Genomic DNA, 16,057 nt, shown 5'->3' on the forward strand with positions numbered 1-16,057 from the left:
AAATAGTGATCAACCAGCAACTCAAGTCAACTTACTTTGAACTCAAGAACCCAATAATGGTGAGGCCCTATTCCATAGGTTGAGAAGTTATTTAACGCGTTTCATCAAACAAATTTTGTGCGCCATCTGGATATGGAAGTTTAGCCAGCCAAGAAAGAATGGTTTTTGATGTATGAGTTGGTGTGAACAATAAACCAACATACTTCTCTCATCTCCCAATTTTCAACTTCTACATAGCATAAAGCTAAGGACATGTTTGTTTGATCCCCAAGGATTAAGGTCGGCAATCACATGAAACACAATCTGTGTTCAACTCGACTGTTGTTGAAGGAGAGAGAAAGAAATAAAGTGGAGGAATGTTATGCAATCCCACATCAGTAGCAAACAAGCAGCTCGAGGTTGGTAACTTATATAAAAGAAGATGAGGGAGAATAGGTTTAAGCATTTTGCGCTTGGGGCAATGTCGAGCTCAGAATCGAGCTTTGAATCGAGTTTTAATCGAGCTCTTAATTTTTTTTTGAGTTCGAGTCGAGTTTCAATATTATATTTCGAGTTCGAGTCGAGCTTGATAATTTTAAACTCGCGAGTTTTCGAGTCGAGTCGAGCTAACTTTGAAAGTTTTCGAGTTCGAGTCAAGCTCAGCAATACTCGAGCTCGACTCGGCTCGTTTACACCCCTAGGTAGGGTCTCCAACGTTTATGTTCGTTTATGTTTGTGTTAATTTATGTTCATGTTCGTGTTCGTTTATGTTCGTTTATTTATTAAATGAACGAACATGAACAAGTTATATTCCTTAATAAATGAACATGAACAAAAAAAAATTTGTTTGTTTATGTTCGTGTTCGTTTATGTTCGTTTATTTATTAAATGAACGAACATGAACATACCTCCGTTCGTGTGCGTTCGGTTCGTTTACAGACCAAGTTATATCATTTAACCGAAAATATTATCAAGTACAATAATATATTAAGTAGCGCTTATATAATGTAATAGGTAGCGCTTATATTGACATATTTTCCAACTAAACAGGTATATTTAAATCGGTAATATTGCAAATTTACCTATTACATTATAATTATCGGTTTTGATGTTTTTGTGATTAATACAATTTTAAATGTATCGACATTTTATACGTGCACCTCGTTGTGCTTTCATTTTGGGAAAAAAATATCGACACATATTTAAAGAGTGTCGATACATAATGTAAATCTATTTGCTAATTAACCAGTATATTTTTACCGGTTACATTGTAAATTTACCTGTTACATAATAATTATCGATTTCGATGTTTTTTGGATCGATACTTTTCATAAATGCATCGACACTTATGCGCGCACCAGTTTGAGTTCTTCAATCAACAGTTTCAATGACACAAAATCCTAACTAAAAAATAAAACTAAAACTGACCTAACTTTACCTTATGGAGATAATAAAAGTATATCATAAGTTTGCGTTGAGAGATGTCTGTTTCTGGGTTTTTGTCCTTTGAGAAACGTATAACATGGTGGATTTCTTACTGGGTTTTGCTTAAAATATCCAACTTTTTGTATTAAAAAATAAAAATTCTGAAATAAAAATGACCACACAAGCATACTTTTTTACTACCGGTTTTGTCATTTCGAGACCGATTTTGTCATATTTTTACATGTTATATTGTTATGGATCGATACATTTTTATAAAGTATCGACACTTTATTGGCGCTATAACTTCTCTTTTAAATTTCAAAAGTGTCGATACTTATAATAAAGTATCGACACTTTCAACATATCCGACAGCTCTTTACCGGTTTTGTCATTTCGAGACCGGTTTTGTCATATTTTTACCTGTTATATTGTTATGGATCGATACATTTTTATAAAGTATCGACACTTTATTAGCGCTATAACTTCTTCTCTTTTAAATTTTAAAAGTGTCGATACTTATAATAAAGTATCGACACTATCAACATATCTGGTAGCGCTTTACCTGTTTTGTCATTTATAGACCGGTTTTGTCATTTGTTTACCTGTTATATTGTTATGGATCGATACATTTTTATAAAGTATCAACACTTTCAATATAACTAGTAGCGCTTTACCTGTTTTGTCATTTATAGACCTGTTTTGTCATTTTTTACCTGTTATATTGTTATGGATCGATACATTTTTATAAAGTATCGACACTTTCAATATATCCGGTAGCACTTAACTTGTTTTGTCATTTATAGACCGGTTTTGTCATTTTTTTTACCTGTTATATTGTTATGGATCAATATATTTTTATAAAGTATCGACACTTTCAATATATACGGTAGCGCTCTACCTGTTTTGTTATTTATAAACCGATTTTGTCATTTTTTTATCTATTATATTACCGGTTGTCAAATTTTTTAATATTTCTTCATGATTTCCACCTATTACATTATTATTACTCGATATTTCTAATAGCGCTAAATCAAATTTATCAAATATATTTTAATGTATCTGGTAACGCTGTATATTAACCGTATATTAATATGCCTTTCCGAAACAACCCTTTTTTCATGCTCTATGCATTTAATTTAAAGCTTCTCTCTTTGGATCTCACTATGTCAGTTTTTCCCCCTTTGCGTGCCATTTAAAAAGATTTTTTTTCTTCGTTTTGTACTTCTCACGTCTTTTGCATGTTCCCTCGCTTGATTCTCTCCTCCATTTCCTACGCCTTTGATTGGCTTCTCATCATCTCAAATTTTCTCTTTCTTTTCTATAATTCTCAGGGGTTTGCTCTATAATTTGTTGCTAACTGGGAGTATACTGAATTCAAGCTTGAAGACAACCAATCAAACTGGTAACTTCTGATTCTTGGGTTTATGTTTCAATTTTTCATTTTGTTTTTTTGCTGGCCAAATGTTCGATAAAATCTTGACATTGCCCCAAGGGTTAAATGGAAACGTTTATCCTATTGGTGAGAGGGATTGTTAGTTGAATTGACCATATTGGCTTAAGCTTCCCATAGTGGCATTGTTTTTCTTCTTCTTTTTTTCCCCTATTTGAACTTTGGGAAGGTCAAAAATAGAGTGGCAAAAGCAGGGGAACTTCTTGATTCTCAATTATGTACCTCAATACTGACACAGACAGTTTGCTACAATTGCTTCATACAAATTTTAGGGGCCATTAGCTTACTTTTCTACTAGCTTCTTTTCATGCTTCATAAATAAGAATTTTTTCACTTCATTGGCAGTTTGGAGCTGATCATTCCAAATCACATGTGTTTTTCAACTTTTTTCTCTTCTCACGTGCAGGTTAGTGATATGTCGAATATCAAGTTAGATGAGGTTGTCTGCCGTGATTATGAGGAATCAGAATTAAGCTTTTGGAAGGGGAACGTAACAGCAGATGAAAAAGTTAATCTAGTATACGAGATCCTAAATACTATCAATAAGGAAGGGCAGAGATCACTTAGAGATATCACTGCGAATGTAGCGAATGGAACTCGGACTGATAGGTATCACCAAAATGTTTCACCTTGTAATGGTTTATTATTCAGTCATCTCTAAACTGATATCTAGTTGGAGTTCTCTCTATCTAAGTGTGCTTCATCGTAATGCAAGTTTATTTTGTTAACTGGGGATTTATAAGAATCTGATTTATATAATCTACATGTCCAAGTTTGAAAGACAAGAAATTGGCTTGATTCAGATGAGTTGATGACCACAGTTGATACACTCCTTGTTTTATTGTTTTTGAATTCTTTTAAAAACCAAATAAACTCTGCTTGACAAAAAGTTCTGATCTGGATATTGATTTGTTGCTTTTTATTTTAAAATTTGAGTTTCTGGATGCCTCCTAGTGTATGTGCAGTACCAAACTACTAATGATTTTTTTTTTTACCTTCATGGTGTATGAAGTAATATGATCATTTCACCACTTTAAAAGTGACTTTTTCCTGGTCAAATTGACGCATATCACTCTTTCATCAGGTTATTTAAGGAGAACGAAAAACATGCACACGTAGTTGGAAGAAGATCTGGACCTCTCATATCCGGAACAGCCTACTGCATTTCCTCGTGCAGCATGATATTGCTGAATAAAGTTGTTCTATCAAGTTATAACTTCAATGGAGGAATATCATTGATGTTTTTTCAAGTATGTAACTGCATCTCAATAGTTTTATAGCATTTTAAGTATGCAAAAATGTCATGAGAACCTTAAAATTTTGTCGGAGTGGAAGTTCATTCTTTTTACTGTATTGCACCGCAGAATCTGATAGCATGTCTAATTGTTGCCATACTGGGTCTATGTCGAGCATTTTCGATCGTAAAACTCAACTGGAAGTTGATCAGGGTTTGGATCCCTGTAAATATAATCTTCGTCAGCATGCTTGTATTGGGAATGTATAGGTATGTTGAGGCTGCCTCTAGCATATTCCTCTTATATTATTTACACAAAAAAAAAGTTAAGAGAAGTGGAGTCCTAACTATACAATTTATGTTTTTCATTACAGTTTGAAATACATAAATATAGCAATGGTGACCATTCTGAAGAACGTGACAAATATTTTAACAGCAATCGGAGAATATTATGTTTTTCGAAAACGTCAAAATGTGAAAGTCTGGACAGCCATGTATATGATGGTAAAGTTACTAGTGCAAATCAAAACTCTTCCATAAATATAAACTCTCTTACAATGATGAATATAAATTTTCCCTATAGTCTGAGATTTTACAGAGATTTATGTGTCACTGTGCTGCAGATTATCTCTGCTGTCAATGGTGGTATTACAGATCTCTCATTCGATGCCACAGGGAATACTTGGCAGATTTTAAATTGCATCTTAACCGCTGGCTACTTGGTATGCGTTGAATATATTCGTTATTTAGTCAACTCATGATTTCAAGATCTTTAATTTCTAGCTTAGACTATGGAAACCATTGTTTTGTGAAGATCTATCCGCACTTGTATGATTATCTAATGAGCCACATTTGCAAATTGTGACAGCTTACTCTGCGGCTGGTCATGGATAAAGCTAAGCAGGCAGCCAAATCAGAATCACTTAATAAAGTGTCCATGGTTTTGCTGAACAATTTGTTGTCTCTACCCTTTGCCATCTTCTTGATTTTCGTTTTGAACGAATGGGAATATGTAATAAACACGTGCGTAAACACCTTAACTTACTCTTTGTCACGGTTGCATAAGTTTTCCGTGATGCAAGTATCATCATCCACATCCTGACGATTGCAGTTTTGGTTTTCAGCGATGTGATTAGGTTGCCGATGTTTTGGGTTGTCGCAACGGCTAGTGGGTTGCTTGGTCTTGCCATTATCTTCACGTCCATGTGGTTTTTACATCAAACCGGACCAACCACTTACAGGTATTCGGTTGTGTTACTTTACAAGTAATGCTTGATACAAAGTACATTATGTCTTCCAAATTACTTCGGTATCGTAATATATGTTAGTCCAGTAACTGTCCGGTGTATCCTTCGTCTACGCACGAATGTGACGATCACACTAACGATGACATTGTATCCTTGTTTTACAGCCTTGTAGGTTCCTTGAACAAGGTTCCCATCTCTATAGCCGGACTCGTGTTGTTCAAAGTTCCGCTAAGTGTACCAAACCTGTTCAGCATACTTTTCGTTAATGAAACGAATCATTTAGCATGAACAAAATGCTTACAAAAACTTAGATTCTTATCTTACGTCGATCGATGCCAGGTTTATTTGCCGGAATATTCTTTGCCAGAGCCCAAATGTCATGATCCAAGAACACGCCGGAGTCTGAATGAGATGAAGCAAACATGGCTTCTCTCCTTTTGTAGTGATTCACATACATTAAAAGTTGTAGGAAACAAAATATGATTGCAATCTCAATCGAGTAAACATATATACTTCGTATACACAACTCGGAAAGTTAATTAGTTAACACAATAATTGTCAATTTCATTGTTTAGGGCATGTTTTTCATTTTTTTTTAGGAGATGACCCAGAGAAAAATATTGTCAACTGTCCTTTGCTTATTCATATGTATTATATATGAATTACTAGTATTTTGATATATTGATAGTGTAAACTTTTAATTCCACAAACGGATTAAAACATTGTTGTTTGTCGACTGTGAAATTAAAATCATATGGAATTTCTTGGATCTTTGATTTCAGATTAAATCAGATAGTTCAACTATCTAAGAAATATATAATATTAATTAATAAAGGGCATGGAGCAATAGTCAGAAAGACATGGGTAGGGATGGATACGGGACCTGAATCTAACCGTTCATATCCGACCTGATCTTATTGGGTCGATTTTTTTTAAAACAATCGTGTTCAGGTTGGATTTGGGTTTAGGGTAAAAATACTCGATCTGATCCAAAAAATAATATAATTTTACCTTATATATTTAAAAAATTGCAATAATACTCATTTATAATATATTTTTTCAATTAAATCTATATTTTATTGAATAAAAATAATATTTTTTATAAATATATCTTTCGGGTTGGATCGGGTCAGACTCGAATTTTATCTCAAAAAAAGGATTGGGTTTAGGTTAGGTAAAGTCACCCTAAACTTGAATCGGGACAGATTTCGTGTGAAAAAAAAAATATTTTTCTGTTGAGTCAGGTTGAACGAAAACCCAACCCAAATCAACCCATGCTCATCCTAGACATGGGATTCTATTATTAATTGGTAGGAGAAAAGCAGCATAACTATCACAGTCTCTTCAATCTTCAACTTAAAAAAGATTGTTAGCTTCTGTTTGGCAGAAGGGAAAATTGAAGAAAACAAAAGGAATGGGTTCTCTTCTTCATTGTGTATTAGCATTAATTGATTTTGTGTTTGGCAGAAGAGAAAATTGAAGAAAACAAGAGGAATGGGTTTCCTTCATTGATGTAAATCGGCCAGCATTAATTGATTCGGTGTATGTTGGGGAGTAGAGAATAACGAAGAAACGACAACAACAACACTACAGCCTCGGCCTCCTTAATGTGAAGATTTGCATGTGAGAAGTGCATGTGCATGCATGGTGTCAACACACATTTTTCGTCTTATTAGGATTCAAACTCCTAAAAATAGGATAAAATTTTAGGATTCAAACTCCTAAAGATATGATAGAATTTTGCTAGGATTCAAAAAATAGGATATAATTTTATGATCTAAACTCCTAAAGATAGGATCCACAAGCACTATAAATAGCCATTGTAACTCACCATTGTAAGACACGATTTACACACAAAAACATAGAGGAAAGCACGGAAAGATACAAAGGCAAAACTATTGTAAATGATTCGAAAAGGAAATAAAATGTAGCATTTTCTTTTTTTTTTCTTTTGCATGTGCACGTTATTTTTCTTGAAATTTGGTTCGAATAACCCAAAATGTAGGTTGCGCCGATGACCAAAACGGGTGGGGTTTCGAAGTTTCGAACCTAGATCTACCCCGAGGCTTATTTTTAAAAACTGGTTTGATTTTCGGTTAAAGGAGGGGAAGAGCTTTTTAAAAATCTATATTAGTCCCTTTATTTATTATATGGATATTTTATTTATTTATTTTTATTATTCATGTTATTATTATTATATGTATATATATATATTAAATTATTTTCATTTATTTTTTACTATATTTTACTATTATATATATATATATATATATATATATATATTTTTTCTTTAATATTTTACTTATAAGTCTAATATTACTATCTATATATATTGTAATTATCTTTATCTAGTCATATATTTTTTTATATTTTTAATAGTTTATTTATATACCTATTATTAATATATATATTCTTAATTATTTTTATTTGATTATTTTTTTTATTTACGTAATATATCTTATAACTTTATATATATATTTTTTATTATTTTCGTTTTTTTTATTTATTATTATTATATTATTTTTTAAAAAACCTTGTGTCTTTATCATTATTATTATTAAACATTATATTATATACTACTAACCTAGAGAGTCTATTTTTTGTCTTATTTCTTACTAAAGCCCCCACTTTCGGTAAATTGAGAGGGTAGCTTTTCTATTTTTAAGTATTTGGTGTACATATATAGCTTATTTATTTTATTAATACTTTGATATATATATATATATATATATATATATTTTTCCTTTTTTCAAATATTACTATATACAATTATTACTTTACTATTTTTTTTTCTTATCTTACTTATTTATTTTATTTTTCCATTGTATCTTATTTGTTTTCTTTACCTTGTTTATCTAACACATTTCTCGATTTTTTTTTTCAAATCAATCAAGGGTAAGTAATTAGGATCGAAACTTTACTTTTTAATTTAACTTGTCATTTTTCTTAATTAAGACAACTGGAAATTACGTAGTACCGAAAGGGCGGTTCAAGGGTGCTAATCCTTCCTTGACCGTAACCGACTCCCGAGCCCGACATATTTCTGGTAAGACGCAGATCAGGTAAGAAATAGGGTATCCGATCAACCCATTTATTTTTAAATAAATGATCGATGGCGACTCCAATCCACATTTTTCAAGTCGAAGCCCAATTCTGGGGCCCAACCGAAAAACGGTTGCGACAGCTTGGCGACTCCGCTGGGGACACAGGTAAGTGAGTCAGGCTAAGGTAATTTCCAGTTGTCTTTTTAACGAAAAGGGTAAGTTTAAATTTTAAGGTAACCTTTCGATCCTTATTGCTTACTTTTGATTATATTTTCTTCGAGTAAATAGTTGTACTAACCGTTTTCTCAATGATTTCATCCCTTAAAGTCTTTTTTCATCTAAAGCTCTAAACCCGAGCTCTGAACCCATTTTAAATGGGGGTGAAAGCGACGTATTCGTGTGAATTTATTCACCGCATATGCCTAGCAAGTAGCCTTCGGGATTCATATACCTTATGTCTTCGTGTGAATTTATTCTCCGCATAGACATAAGGGAATGTGTCCTCTCGAGTTTAACTTAGCCCACACAAGCTTGTAATAGGCTTAGGACTAAGGGTCTGACAAGCCCAAGGGGCACCAGCAATGAGAACTCGGGTACCATTTTTTTAGAACCTAAACCGGGAGACGATGGAGAATTAGAGCCCACCCCAAAACCTCATTCCAAACCTTAGGCTGCTTTGATTTTATTTCATGCCTTACTTTCTGTTCAAAGCATGCGAACTAGACAAATATGCGGTTAGGATTTGTTTGAGATTAGCATGCGGGATAGAGATCATGTCCGGGTAGGAATAATAAGCATGTGGGGTAGATATCATGTGGGGTAGGATTTTCATTTTTATGATCTTTTTTTATTATTTTTTTCACCTCACTAACTCTTTTCATCTTTCTTTTATTTTATTTTATTTTATTTTCATCACTTGCATCATAAAAGAGGTCATTGATCCACTAAAACGTGTTTGTTAAAACTCGAATAATCTGAATCCATGGACAAAGGTGTTGTAATACAAGAGATTAAAAACCCCGAGGTACGACTATGGTCCGAGAAGACTCAGAAGGAAAATGGAGATAGTCTTCAAGGAAGCTATGTGTCAGAGCTAGTTAGCTACGCCTCTATCAGTTTAAAACATAATAATGTGCAAGAACTTCGAGACATATGAGATAGTTGGAAGAATGATCGGAAACAGAAGTTCAATCAGCGGTATGGTGACATTGCACTTTTGCTTCATGTTAAGACCAATGAGCCCTTAATCAGAGTCTTGGTTCAATTTTGGAACCTGGGATACAGTTGCTTCACTTTTAACCAGGAGGACATGGTACCTACCATCGAGGAGTATACTACACTATTGCACTGTGAAAGCATTAAACTGGAGTGAGCCTACATCAAACACATCAAGAGTCAGCCTTTCAAGAACGAACTGGCTAAGATTGCAGGAGTTGATGAAAAATGGGTGACTGACCGACTCCAAAACAAAGGTAACGGGCAAGACTATAGACCTTTTTGCACTAGGTCTGTATGGCTTGATCATCTTTCCGAAGGTTTTAGGATGCATTGACGCAGCCGTGGTGGAACTGTTTGAGCAACTTCCGAAACGAGTCAACCCATCACCGACCATCTCAGCCGAGACCTTTTGGTCTCTCAACCATTGCCGAAGAGCTGGCGGAGGTAGATTCATTGGATGTGTTCAGTTCCTTCAAGTCTGGATTCACATCCACTTCTAGAAGACTAATGGGGTTGCCTACTGTAGATTTAACACTACGTATTCACCTTTGAGAGAGTTCATCATCATGACAGGATATGAAGGCGCTTCAAAAGAGAAATGGATGAAAGTCTTCACTCATCTACAGGACCGAGATATTACCTGGAGAGCCCCCTGGTTGTTCCTCAGTGATGTTCTTTTCAAGTGTGGGAATTCTGACACTATGACCCTATTTGGACTTTGAGGTGCAGTTGGGTATGCTCCGTTGTTGGCACTTAGACAGTATAGGGCACATCAGTTTGTCCCAGCAACATATGGATTATCTATATCAGAGTTTATGTATCACGGTGACAGTTATAAGAAGATGATCAAAGAAGCAGTCGAGTCATGGAAGAAAGTATCTTGGATGGATGTCTAGAAGATTTAGTCCGAACATACCTTTTATTGTTTTTATGTCTCTTACAAGATAAAACATTTTTGTCTGAATAAGGATTATTTATGATAATGGACACTTTTCTGGATCAATGCCTCGAACATTTCATGCATTTTTGCATTTTGCATATACATTTCATTTTTTAAGTATTTTCATAAACATGAAATCTCTTCATGGAGAATTCGATGAAGTGGTTTTAACCACATGACACCACATGGAAGCAAGATTGTAACATCATAAAAAAACTATCACAACGAATGAGCCCAATCAGCTGGTTGTACGACTAAACCTGCCAAGATGATCTGAGAAAAAAGTCCACATATCCTAAGGGCTACAATGTTGAAGCTATTTGTAGTTGCCACATAGGATGCTCCAAACATTCCTCTGAGAACTATAAGGCGCTGAAGCGCAAGATCCAAAACCTGATGGATTCAGGGGCATTGACAGCCGAAGAAGGGGGCATGGCATATACCATTTGCACTTAGAGGATTGTTTTGTTTGAACACGTCACTGATATTTCATGTTTGCTTAATCTTTTAAACGATTGAATTTATGCTACTTTCTAAGGTGGAGCAATTGAACAAATTTTAATCTTTAGTTCTTCGAATATTAAATGAATTAAGGATTCTTTTAACTCTTCAAGAATTATAGATTTTTGACATATGACAAGATTAGACCTTTCTTATCATGTCTTAAACCCCAAAATGAAATACCTTGATCATTACCAAAAAGACCAAATTTTGACATAACTTTCCTTTGAAATTCTTGAACATTGTCTTTATCTTTTTGATACACCCATACCTTTCTTTGAGTCAAATAAAGTCACACCATTAGACTCAAAATTGACATTTTAATACCCAAGACATTGAGTTGTTCATTTGAACATGAGCATTCTTCTAAGACACAATTTGGGGCATCTCGCCGGGAGCCTGAACATTGAGATATGTTGGGAGCAATGAGTAAAAAAACAATTCATTCGAAATAATTCTATCACGCATTAACTACACTGTTTTCATGTGAATGAAATTAATCCTGAAAATCTATCCCCCTGGGGATACCTCTTCTGTGAGGACTTCCATGTATGAAATGATGAACGGCTTTCTTTCTTTATCCCTTTACAACAGGAGAAAATATATATCCCTTGTGTCCCCTTTTGAGCCTGTAGTATTTTTCTTCTGATTCAACCCTAACCAAGGATCACCCTCCACATTGGGGGGTAAGGTGGAAGAAATCTGCTCACATGAGTGAAGACATCAATCAAAAGGAGACACCAAAAGGTGGACCAAATGGCAAGTGCGAAGATCCAATCAAGAACAAAAAAGAAAAGAAGCAAAAAAGCAAAAAAAAAACAAAGAAAAAGAGAAACAAGAACAAAAAAAAAGAGAAAAAATCAAAAAGAAAAAGGGACAAAAAGCACATGCAAAGATTCCCTAAAGACAAATGGCACATCAAGCTTCAAACTATGAGATTGATCAAGCACAATCATTCCCGAATCTCTGAATCACTTCACTCGAAGATCATGGAACATCCAGAGAAAATCCAGAGAAACACATATGAGCAGATCCAAATTGAGCAAGACAAGATTGAAGGCATCAGAATGAATTGATCCTTGGTTCAACACCCTGAAACACTTGTTTGGGCCTATTTATCCTTTTCTTTCATAACCATGAGCCTTGGCCTACATTACGTGCCTTAAAAGTCCCTTCTAATCATACATGGATTTCTAAACAGAAGATACTATCTTCAGATTTCATCCCGCCCATCAGGATTAATCTTTGTTTGCAAAAAAACAATGTAATTAATGCATGGTAGAAAAAATAACAAAGAGGGGTTCAAGACGTAAATCATGAATAACGTCTTGAAACCAAAGGAGGGTTCGAGTTGAAAACCTGAAAAGGCGGCTCAAATATAAAAATTGTGCAACTGAGGCGATCACACAAATTCCTTGATAAGGCATCGCACAATCCGAGTGTGACCACGAATACTGGGAGTCGAAGAACACTTCCAGTAGAGGAGCATGCAGGCTATCCCATCAAACCTTTGAGCATCAAATGCCAAACCTTTGAGCATCAAATGCCAAACCTTTGACCAAACACAATAACCTGAGACTTTTTATCCTTTCCTTACTTGACCATCTCTCAAAGATAGCTTTGATCTTGACACTTGTCAAATAGCTATAATTTATTGAAGGATTAACATTGTAATTAATTCTTTGATATCCAATGAACTCTAGTTTTATGATTCGTCTCAATTGTAAAACCGTGAAAGGGGCAATATTTTTAAAACTTGGGATTAAACATTTTTCGAAACTCTTTTAATTGATATTAAAAGAGAAAGAAAAACATTTTTTTCAAACAAGACAGTCTCTCTAGAGTGGATCTTGGTAAATGACATGTGACTCTTAGACACAAAACTCATGCTCAGAATCAATGCTGAAGCAAGAAATGAGGAACATTTGGGACATCTTTGAAGATTCAACATGAAATATTGGAGCATTTTTTTGGGCATCTTTGGGGATTCAACATCCTAATGCGAATTATCAGGCCTTTTTCAAGAGATAAAATATAACCAATTCATGTTATATGCATCTTATGCATACATTTTAGAGCATCATTTTTTCCCACATATATAATTTTTGCAGCTTTTAGAGTCAAGTTTCGACTTCAAGACGAATGATACTCGAATCAAAAGCACCTTTAAAGATTGATGTTGGTTGCTTAACTCAGCAGCAAGAAGCTACACTTCAACCAATTTGACATATTGAAAGATCGACAGATCTTAGAATCAACTTCAGACGAGTTCGAGAGATAATTCAGAACCGATCCAGTTCGCATTTTCAAGTTGGATTTCAACTTCATGACGAAGGATATCCAATTCCTGGCTCAACTTCACGACGAAGAGGCCACCCACGATTTCAACTTCACGACGAAGGGAATCGTGCTCACTATTGTCTCTCTTGAGACAGTTTCCCTTGAAACAAACTTTGTCTCTCTTGAGACAGTTTCCCTTGAAACAAAATTTTGTCTCCCTTAAGACAGTTTCTCTTGAAACATAAACATTGAAAACATTTCCCTTGAAATGAGTTTTTTCTCTCTTGAGATAGTTTCCCTTGAAACAAAATTTCGTCTCCATTGAGACAGTTTCTCTTGAAACATAAACATTGGAAACATTTCCCTTGAAATGAATTTTGTCTCTCTTGAGATAGTTTCCCTTGAAACAAAATTTTGTCTCCCTTGAGACAGTTTCTCTTGAAACATAAACATTGAAAACATTTCCCTTGAAATGAATTTTGTCTCTCTTGAGATAGTTTCCCTTGAAACAAAATTTTGTTCTCCCTTGAGACAGTTTCTCTTGAAACATAAACATTGGAAACATTTCCCTTGAAATGAATTTTGTCTCTCTTGAGATAGTTTCCCTTGAAACAAAATTTTGTCTCCCTTGAGACAGTTTCTCCTGAAACATAAACATTGAAAACATTTCCCTTGAAATGAATTTCGTCTCTCTTGAGATAATTTCCCTTGAAACAAATTTTGTCTCCCTTGAGACAGTTTCTCTTAAAACACAAAACCTTTGAGATTGTTTCCCTCGAAACAAATTTTGTCTCCCATGAGACAGTTTCTCTTGAAACACAAAATCTTTGAATTTATCTCCCTTAAAACAAAATTTCGTTTCTCATGAAACAACAGATATCTTTGAAATCGTTTCCCTTGAAACGAATTATATCGCTTTTGAGGCAATTTCTCTTGAAGCATCATCTTTGAATATGTTTTCCTTGGAACTAATTTCATCTCCCCGTGAGACAATTTCTTTTGGAACTAAGTTTTGTCTCTCTTGAGACAGTTTTTCTTAAAACAAAATTTTGTCTCCCTTAAGACCGTTTCCCTTAAAGCAACAAATATCTTTGAGATCGTTTCCCTTGAAACGAGTTCTGTCTCTTTTGAGACAATTTCTCTTGAAGCATCATCTGAATCGTTACACTCAGCTCAGGCACATATTTGGGATAGCATTTCTCAAATCAAAAATAGAATGTGCACATCAGATTTGAACATTTGAAGAATTTGAGACCATGATCAGAACTTGAAGATTCCAGAGCCAAGATTCCAGAAAAACAACCGGAGATCGAGATTTCTCTCCTGAGCCCAAAAATAACATATGTTGCATATGCATTTTAGGCATACCTAAGAGCATTGCATCCATCTCATCACATATATGCATAACTTTTTCAGGTTTTAGCTAGAGTCAAGTTCAACTTCACAACGAAGGGACGTCTGGTTGCCAACAACAATTTCCCAATTTCAGAACCGATTTCAACTCCACGACGGAGGATATCGTGCTACCCAAGACAACACAAGTTCAACTTCACAACGAAGGGACGGTTGGTTGTCAACGAACAACTTCCCAATTCCAGAACCGATTTCAACTCCACGACGGAGGATATCGTGCTACCCGAGAAAACACAAGTCCAACTTCACAACGAAGGGACGACTGGTTGTCAATGAACAACTTTTCAGTTTCATCCGCGATTTCAACTCCACGACGGAGGATATCGTGCCACTCGAGACAACACAAGTTCAACTTCACAATGAAGGGACAGCTGGTTGTCAACAAACATTTTTCAAATTTCAGAGCCAATTTCAACTTCACAGCGAAGGATATTGGACTCGAGACAACACAAGTTCAACTTCACAACGAAGGGACGGCTGATTGTCAACAAGATTTCGTTCAGAGTCAATTTCAACTTCACAGCGAAATATATTAGACTCGAGACAGCACAAGCTCAACTTCACAGCGAAGGGGCGGCTGACTGTCATCAAACAATTTCCCGATTCCAGAACCAATTTCAACTTCACAGCGGAGGATATTGGACTCGGAACAATATTTGGATTTCAACTTCATGGCGAAGGATATCCAATTCTCAGGCTCAACTTCACGGCGAAGGGGCCCTGTACGATTCCAATTTCACAAACAGATTGACCCAACTTCACGACGAATGAGTCATCTGTAACGCATCAACACTGAAGTCTTCAGGTCAAGTTTCACCTTCACGATGAAGTATCTTGATCCAGAAGACGATTCAAAGGCCACTCGCCAAAAGCTTTGAGTTCGATTCCAACTTCACGACGAAGGATATAGTGCTCAGAAGTTTCAAGATGAACTCGACTTCACGATGGAGGAGTCATCCGTAACTCAATTCGACAGGGAGTTATTGAAACATCAGAGTTAATTTTCAACTCCACTGAACGAAAAGTGTGTCTTTTAATCTTTGCCCTATCCCCGTTACACGACTATGGGCAAAGAGGGGCAGCTGTCAACACACATTTTTCGTCCTACTAGGATTCAAACTCCTAAAAATAGGATAGAATTTTAGGATTCAAACTCCTAAAGATATGATAGAATTTTGCTAGGATTCAAAAAATATGATAGAATTTTATGATTTAAACTCCTAAAGATAGGATCCACAAGCACTATAAATAGCCATTGTAACTCGCCATTGTAAGACACGATTTACACACAAAAACATAGAGGAAAGCACGGAAAGATACAAAGGC

General features: G+C 35.1%; 1 protein-coding gene across 1 annotated transcript; it reads left to right on the forward strand.

Annotated features, from left to right (window-relative positions):
• Positions 1 to 4,343: 4,343 nt before the first annotated feature.
• LOC120168098 (GDP-mannose transporter GONST2-like) lies at positions 4,344 to 5,774 on the forward strand. The gene is made up of 7 exons (XM_039176926.1): positions 4,344 to 4,358; positions 4,463 to 4,568; positions 4,712 to 4,810; positions 4,957 to 5,111; positions 5,213 to 5,329; positions 5,500 to 5,597; positions 5,675 to 5,774. The coding sequence occupies exons 1-7, from the start codon at positions 4,351 to 4,353 to the stop codon at positions 5,716 to 5,718; spliced, it is 627 nt and encodes a 208-aa protein (XP_039032857.1). The 5' UTR covers positions 4,344 to 4,350; the 3' UTR covers positions 5,719 to 5,774.
• Positions 5,775 to 16,057: the final 10,283 nt, after the last annotated feature.

This window comes from Hibiscus syriacus, unplaced genomic scaffold (genome assembly GCF_006381635.1).
Source record: "Hibiscus syriacus cultivar Baekdansim isolate YM2019G1 unplaced genomic scaffold, ASM638163v2 tig00111708_pilon, whole genome shotgun sequence".
NCBI classification, from domain to species: domain Eukaryota; kingdom Viridiplantae; phylum Streptophyta; class Magnoliopsida; order Malvales; family Malvaceae; genus Hibiscus; species Hibiscus syriacus.

Excerpts from the sequence above, each read along its gene's own strand:
- LOC120168098 (XM_039176926.1), top strand. Across the intron at positions 4,569-4,711 it reads GAAAACGTCAAAATGTGAAA|ATTATCTCTGCTGTCAATGG; the intron begins GTCTGGACAGCC and ends ACTGTGCTGCAG. Across the intron at positions 5,598-5,674 it reads CCTGTTCAGCATACTTTTCG|GTTTATTTGCCGGAATATTC; the intron begins TTAATGAAACGA and ends GATCGATGCCAG.